At 49.1% G+C, this 7,122-nt stretch overlaps 2 protein-coding genes across 14 annotated transcripts in view; one reads left to right on the top strand and one right to left on the bottom strand.

Moving 5' to 3' along the window:
• Window positions 1-3,997, bottom strand: part of LOC113215085 (F-actin-monooxygenase Mical) — a 75,879-nt gene extending 71,882 nt beyond the window's left edge. For all 13 annotated transcript variants that reach the window (XR_008011254.1, XR_008011261.1, XR_008011258.1 and 10 more), the window contains exon 1: window positions 3,834-3,997. The gene's annotated coding sequence lies outside the window, so the exon portion shown is untranslated. The remainder of the gene's footprint in view (window positions 1-3,833) is intronic.
• Window positions 3,998-4,241: 244 nt separating this feature from the next.
• Window positions 4,242-6,654, top strand: LOC113212945 (uncharacterized). Its single transcript, XM_026431824.2, has 9 exons — window positions 4,242-4,704; window positions 4,778-4,967; window positions 5,051-5,157; window positions 5,248-5,386; window positions 5,462-5,562; window positions 5,667-5,781; window positions 5,869-6,105; window positions 6,192-6,310; window positions 6,402-6,654. The coding sequence occupies exons 1-9, from the start codon at window positions 4,507-4,509 to the stop codon at window positions 6,597-6,599; spliced, it is 1,404 nt and encodes a 467-aa protein (XP_026287609.1). The 5' UTR covers window positions 4,242-4,506; the 3' UTR covers window positions 6,600-6,654.
• Window positions 6,655-7,122: the final 468 nt, after the last annotated feature.

Below are 7,122 nucleotides of genomic sequence, written 5' to 3' on the forward strand. Positions count from 1 at the left end.
CCCCCCCCCCGGGCTGGGGACAACGGTGGAGGACTGGGAGGAGTCGCGACATCGCCATTCCCTGTTCCGGCAACGCAATAGACGGCCCGCCGACCCGACCTCACAACCATGGCGAATTCGACCAAGAAGCGACATCAGCTGGCAGCCATCGGGACGCGTCCACCAAGACACAAGCCGCCACCACCACCGGCAGCACTGGCATCTGCGAAGGAGTCGACGGGGTTCTCCGAAGAGCAACTCGAACACACCCACCAGCCCGCTATACTGTACATGTGAGATATGTACCAAGTGACACAAAGTCAGAGTGTGACACACTAAGTACGGGGCGGGATGTGACACACAAAGTACGAGGTGTGACACACAAAGTACGAGGTGTGACACACAAAAGTACGAAGCTTGGCATTGGCACGCAAAGTAAAAGGTGTGACAGACAAAGCAGGGGTGTGACACGCAAAGTACAGCGGGTGACACGCAAAGTACAAGGTGTGTCACACTTTTTACCGACCTTGCGGCTGCTGCTACCGCCGCGACATTGTTGGGAATAGAGGCTGCGAGAGAGGGGATAGCGAGCAGAGCCGAGCAGACCGACCGCAGCGACAGCAAGCAAGGCGTCGTCGTCGCCGTCGCCGTCGAGCTGCTCGCGGATGCACGAGCACGAACAGGACAGTCGTTGTGTGTACAATCTCGATGACGCCACCCCCCGCCCCGCTATCCGCGCCCGCGGCTGGAGAGCAGCGGCAGCAGCAGCAGCAGCAGCAGCAGCAGCAGCAGCAGCAGCAGCAGCAGGAGCAGCAGCACGACAAAGACCTTCACCTTCTCTCGGCCGTGCGCGTCTGTTGGCCCGGGCGGGGCGGGGCGAGGCAGCGAGTGATAAGGGCCGCGTGGTAGTGAGTCACAGGCTCTGCCGCGCGCTGCCCCAGCGCCGCCCGCGTGGAGGACACTAACCCGCGCCACGCCGCTCCACGCCGCGCACTTTCTCCTTTCCAGCCGACTATTAGCTGCCCGCTGCCCCCCGGCCGCCGCCCTCCCGCAGAGCGCCGCAGCAGAGCCATAGAGCCAACGTGCCGCGGCCGGGACGAGTGCATTATACTATCTGCACCGCGACGACGCACTGCTTTGAGTGGTGCGAGAGAGACGCGGGCCGAAGCACGCGCATCTCTCTTTCTCTCTCTCTCGCACCTGATAACCCATACCCGACCGCCCGCCCGTCCGTCCCTTTCTCTCTCTCTCGGGCGGCGACGTCACCACCACGCCGCAGTGTTGTGCGTTACCCATGGCGATGATGTGAGTCAGGAGGGCGGAGGTGAGGGCGAGCGCGACAGCGCGACCCGGGCGGGGCGGGGCGAGGCGAGGTGCGTCATCTTTAAACATGCCCGGCTGGGCCAGAGGCCGGGCCAGGGCTCATCAACGGACCTCTCTGCTTTCTTATCCCGCCTTTTCCCTTCCCCTTCACTTTACCACGAGACGACGACGACGACGCTCACTCCCCTTGACTTTATCTTAGTAGCCCCTGCCCCGTGCGAGGCGCGGCGGGCGGCGGCGCCAGGGCGCAGACTCCCTTCTCATCCCCGTCATCCCTCCTTCTCTTCCTCCTCCTTCTGAGAAAATATGACAAGTTTTCAAAAGGCGGGCTGCTGCTACGGCTGCTGCGGCCAGGAAGTAGTAAAGTGCAGCAGCAAAGGCCCGACCCCGCGCGCCACCAAGAACCAAGAGGAGGGCCCCGCCGCCGGCGAGGTGAGAGGGAAGACCACAAGAGCGCGGGAACACGCCTGGCCCGGCCCGGCGAGGGAAGGAAGTGGGCGCTTTTTGTGAGGACGGCGTAAACGGGGCTGCCGCTTCCTTCCACGGTAACAGCAGCGGCGGCAAGAGAAAGAGAACCGAGAGAGGGAGGAGGAGGAAGAGGTTGGGGGGGGGAGGCGCCAATGACACGAACAAGACGATTTGGCCATCCTCTCCCAGGATGTTGGCGCGGGCACGGCGGCGCGGGGTGGGCGGCGAGCGGCCAGGCCGGCGGCCCGACCGTGCTGCTGACTCACACGGTTGACGGGAGGGAGGGCAGAGGGGCAGGGCACCGGGGCACCAACCCGACAGTCACTCGTGGCGCACTAGCGTTTGTACCCAAATCATTACAGCCGAATAACGAGTAATAACACGTCACGGTGACGCACTAACGTTAAGAAAAATCCAGCATAATAGACGATACAGTACCTATACCCCTATACGATGTATTAATTACGAAGCGAGAAGAGGGTGTACTAACGGTGTACTAACTCGTACACTTTCCACCGGGCCACCGCCCCGCCCCGCCGAGACAATAACACTGTACGAGGGGTAGCTCGTGTTGACACAGGGCCATTGCGCTCCATCCTGGCCGCCCACCCCCTGGCCCACCCCGTCGACCCGACCCGAGGTTGGCATATATTGGAACCCCTGCGCTGAGGCTGAGGGGCGGGCCATTGCGGGCGTTTGATCGGGTAGAACTCTCCGCTCCGGCAAGACGTGTTCATGGGCCCGGGTCATAGGGTCATGCCAGGTTGCTGACATAGTCGTCGGCTACAAGTTTTCTTTCGTTGATTTTTTTTTTGTTTGTTTTCTTGTTGTCGTTTTTCTTTAAGACACCGTGTAGGTCTTTACATAAGGTGATCATCATGCTAATCAGGTGGGGCAGGTCAGGGGGCGTGGCGAGGCGTGGCGCGGCCGCTCACACAGAATGGGATGGGGGGCTGAGCCCGGCTGATCCCGGCCGCGGGCCGCGGGGTCGCGCCGCGCGACCGCGACGTACGGCGCGCGGAAATACCGACGGAAGAAGCTTCGTGTTTAAACAACGCGTCCTTCAAGTGGAGGCGCGAGGCGTTTCGAAGAGGACTACATGGTGGAATTTTTCGCCTAGAATAAAAGCTTTCTTGCCCACATGCAACGGCAAAATTCGTTGCCCTCTCCCTGCTACCTTAGAACTATTTTCAGTTCCACGAAAAAAGGATGAACAATTGCATTTGCTCTTTAGCAAACTTGCCCTTGCACAATTTAAAATGTTTACTTCTAAAAAGTTAGTCAAAACAGCTACCAAAACATAAATGAGGCACAGTGTCCTTTCTTATCTGCGAGGATGATAATCCTCTCAAAAACAATAACTGTCAGGTCGCATCAAGTGCTTAATCTCCTGATTAGAAGAGTTTTATCATATCCATAGGGCAGGAAACATGATTGGGATCCGCAATAAGAAACTTCAGAAAACAACATTAATGTCATGGAAAATTATAGTCACATTCAGTTGTAGAGAGTTTCATTTGCAATGAGATAGAAAACCGAGTTGTCAAAGAAAATTTGGAAGACAATATGCCAATAAACTTCCATCCCTCCAATTTCAAGAAATTATACTGAAAGTGTAATGTCCTGGGGACCACCATAACCAAAAATAACACACTTATAGGTACCATTGTCCAACCAGAATTAAATACAACATCCCGATTGGTTATTTCAGGGACACGGACATTAACAATTATATTTTTAAGACTTAGAAGTCATTTGGCTTTGAATACAAGGTACAGACGAATAACTTCTACATCAAAATTTTACAGACGACATAGACCACGGACTAACCACACAATTATTGTCGTAAACTTCTTTAACCATAAGAGAATATAGTAAAATAGTGACCAGAGGACAGAAATATGCTCACAGGTGCATTTACAACTAAAACCGGCAAGTCAATGCGTCAATAAACTTCACAAAAAATCAGTAACGTGAGATTACTATCACATAAGCCTGAACTACAACATTTCGATGATTAATATCAGTGAGCGAGCAGCAGTGTCGGTAAAGTGAGAACTTACCTCGAAGGTTAGTGTTTAAATATCCAAACTATCCAAAAATGAGTTTTCCGCACAGATTAGTAGCAGTTTCACTGAAGGCAACTGACAACACACATTCATACATACACACATCACCACAATCACAACACAAACTGACACCTTCAAAGAGAGAAAGACGTGACGAGGCACGTCGTAGACGGTCGACGCCACACGGCCACTGAGATTGCATTGCGGATACGACGACTACCGAGTCGACCACCAGAGGGCGGCACAAGACGGTGGTAATGGCGCGAAATACAGCCGTTTCAAATGGTCCAAATTTGTACTAGTTTGACATTTCAATAGAGGCATTTTAATTAAAGGTGAGTACAACGCAAAATCAAACAGGCTTATTTCTCGGCTATAACATGTTCTATCTGAAGCTGTCTGGTGCTTTGAATACTTTTGTCAACAAGAAAAAGACACACAACAACGTATTTGGAAGAATCTCATAGGCTGTGACGTAGCATAAAGACACACCGAAAACATTTAACCTCCCTAACCTCTTCAAACCACATTGTTTTCAGTTTTGTGATCTGTGAAATTAAGTGCAATTTTGATCCAATTTTTGTAAGCCTTGTAGCTTTTCCATTATTTGATTTTTGAGTCTCCTCTGACTGAACTCATTTAAAGAAGAGTCTTCCACTGTGAAGTCATGGGGAAATTGCCATACAAGAAGAATAAACCAATTAAACCTAAAGTGCCTGTGCAAACCTTGCCAGTTGCCACTCTTGATCTCAGCAAAGCTCTCGTTAGTCAAGAGGTAGCCGAAAGGTCTGTTTGTGTTTATGGCGTCTCTGATAATTCTGACAAATGGAAGAAAAAAATTGAGAAGTGTGGTGAATTTGAACAGGTACAGGACATTCACATCTTCAGGTAAAATTCTCTGATTCCACAAATATTAACACAATTCCTTTTCATTACAGATCGTAGAAGACCGTGGGGGTCTCATTGTCACTTTCAATAATGCCAAGAGTGCTTCATCAGCTATAAAGAAGCTTCATGGCAAAGCAGCGGCAGATAATAAGTCAGTGGTCGCGTGCAGAGATTTGAACCCTCCAATCTTGGCCAGTGGTCACAATCCAGATTTGTTTGTGATTCGAGATGTTCCTGAAGGTTAGCATAGGATTTACATTCACTTAACATGTTATTTGATTATGTAATCCATTAGCTTAGTTCAAACTTCCTCGTAATTTTAGAAATTGATGTGACCCAACTCTGGTCAACCCTCAATGCTGACGAATGTGGTGTATCCCACATGAGCTTTCTACCTACTTTGAGTCGCCATGTAATAATACAATGCAAGGTTTGTTTTGTTATGATAAATATTTTTATTTGAATGGCACAATTTGTATTTTAAAATCTCTCATTAAATATTCTTTTCCCTTACTTTCAGGAGAAAGAGGGTCATCAAGCATTGCTGGAAAAAAGTGGTACTCGATTAGAAAATTGGCGATTGAAAGTTGAGCTTTGGTTTGAGTTCTGTTTCCAAATGACTCGGCGTAATTTAGTTTTAATAGAAAATTTACCTGAAGGTTGGTTAACTATTGAAACAGACCCACTTTTTGTTGGGCCAATTTTTCATAGTTTAAAATATTATTTCTGTTTAGGTTCCACTGTGACTTCTGTTAAGAAACTCATTGGTGTATTTGAAGGTATTGAATACATGCAGATAGCTCAGAATGAAAACTGTGCCTTAGTCGTTTGCAAGGTATGTGAAAAATTCTCTAGACATTTTAGAAATTTCTGCTAAGGCAATGCCCTGAACAATGGTCACTTTTACTGATTACTTATTTCAAAATGAAATGATTTCAGACAAAAGATATTGCCAATCTTATTATCAAGTGTGGTCAGGATCAATTGAAAATTGGTCTTTATCAACAAACAGCTGGTCTGCGGTACATGGCATTCATAGATAACCTACATGACAGTAAGCTCCAATCATAATTTTTTTCTATTCCATGTTTTAATCGCTACTTTTGGGTTTCATTAGTAACTTTTTGATTATTTTTTTCAGCTACCAAGGAATCTAATATTCTTAATCACTTCCGTGATTGTGGTAACGTTTTAAAGGTCAATGTAAGCCTTGATCAGAAGACAGGTTTGAAGAGGGCTGTTATTTATTTTGAGGAAGAAGAATCAGTGCAAAATGCACTACAGTTGAATGGTTCTGAGCTGTTAGGGCAAAACATTACAGTTAGCCAGTCTCTTAAAAAATCTTCAAATATGGTGTTCTTGACTAATTTGCACAGAGGTAAGAATTTACTAACTAAACCCTGCTTAAACTAAGGAAATAATTGTCACTTGCTCACTTTGATTTTGTAAACCTTTACTTGACAGGAGCCACAGCTTTACATTTAGGTCTCATCTTCCAAGATTGTGGTCACATTGAGAGCGTTCAAATACCAAAACAAAAAAATATAGTTAATGGCAGAGAAGCTGGTGTTGTCATTTTCAGGGTAAGTTATTTTTCTTCTAACAATAAATGTTAAATAATTCGTGCTGCAAGTTAGTAATGACAAGAATTCAATTCAAATGTTATCATCACAGGATGCCGAGTCCATCCCCAAGGCCCTAGAAAAAAGCAACAAAAGCAAAATTCGTGGCATGCGAATTTTTGTCCACCAAGAAGACCCTTTCGAACACCGCGGAAAGAGGGGGAAAACTCGCAAGAGCAACAAGCGTCAATCGAACGGAGGCGGAGCTGAATCACCCGCCAAGAGGAAAAAGAAGGGCTCTGATGACTAACGAAATAGAAACTTAGGTACACACCAACTGTAAAAATAAACTAAGCTGGCCCTCACCAATGGTCTCTCCTTTCATACATCCGCCTGTCGGAATGACAAGGCATGTATTCTGTTCCGATTTTTTTTTCCTCCGCGTGGGTCTCTGCAAAATATTATCCGTTTGGGAAGGCGGACCTCCTCCTGTCCGCCGGTCGTGCCCGGGGGGCGGGCCGCGCCGGCCGCGGGGAGCCACCTGAATCACACTCTTGCCGGCCAAAGGGGCGTTGATCTGACGTAAGCTGCGGGTCGTTGTAGTTGTTTATCGCTGTCGTGAATAGAATAGACTTGGCCGCAATGACGCCGTTCTCCATTCTCCGCCGCGAGAAGAAGAGGCCTCTTCGCCGCAGCAGGCGCGGCCTGCGCTGGCTGGTGGGTGGCGCGGGGCGGGGCGGGGCGGACAGCAGGGCTCGGCCGGGCGCAGCCCCTCTGCTGTCCACTTGTTGGCGAGTGTCCATTGTGCCGCACTACGCCGTCCCCTTCACTCC

The sequence above is a fragment of the Frankliniella occidentalis genome, unplaced genomic scaffold (assembly GCF_000697945.3).
Source record: "Frankliniella occidentalis isolate FOCC.00 unplaced genomic scaffold, Focc_3.1 Scaffold72, whole genome shotgun sequence".
Taxonomy (NCBI): domain Eukaryota; kingdom Metazoa; phylum Arthropoda; class Insecta; order Thysanoptera; family Thripidae; genus Frankliniella; species Frankliniella occidentalis.

What these genes read in the sequence shown, in the direction of transcription:
- LOC113212945 (XM_026431824.2), top strand. Translation starts at nt 4,507, where the DNA reads ATGGGGAAATTGCCATACAAGAAGAATAAACCAATTAAACCTAAAGTG. An exon ending in CATAGATAACCTACATGACA is followed by an intron (nt 5,782 to 5,868) that starts GTAAGCTCCAAT and finishes TATTTTTTTCAG; the next exon opens with CTACCAAGGAATCTAATATT. An exon ending in CTTGACTAATTTGCACAGAG is followed by an intron (nt 6,106 to 6,191) that starts GTAAGAATTTAC and finishes TTTACTTGACAG; the next exon opens with GAGCCACAGCTTTACATTTA.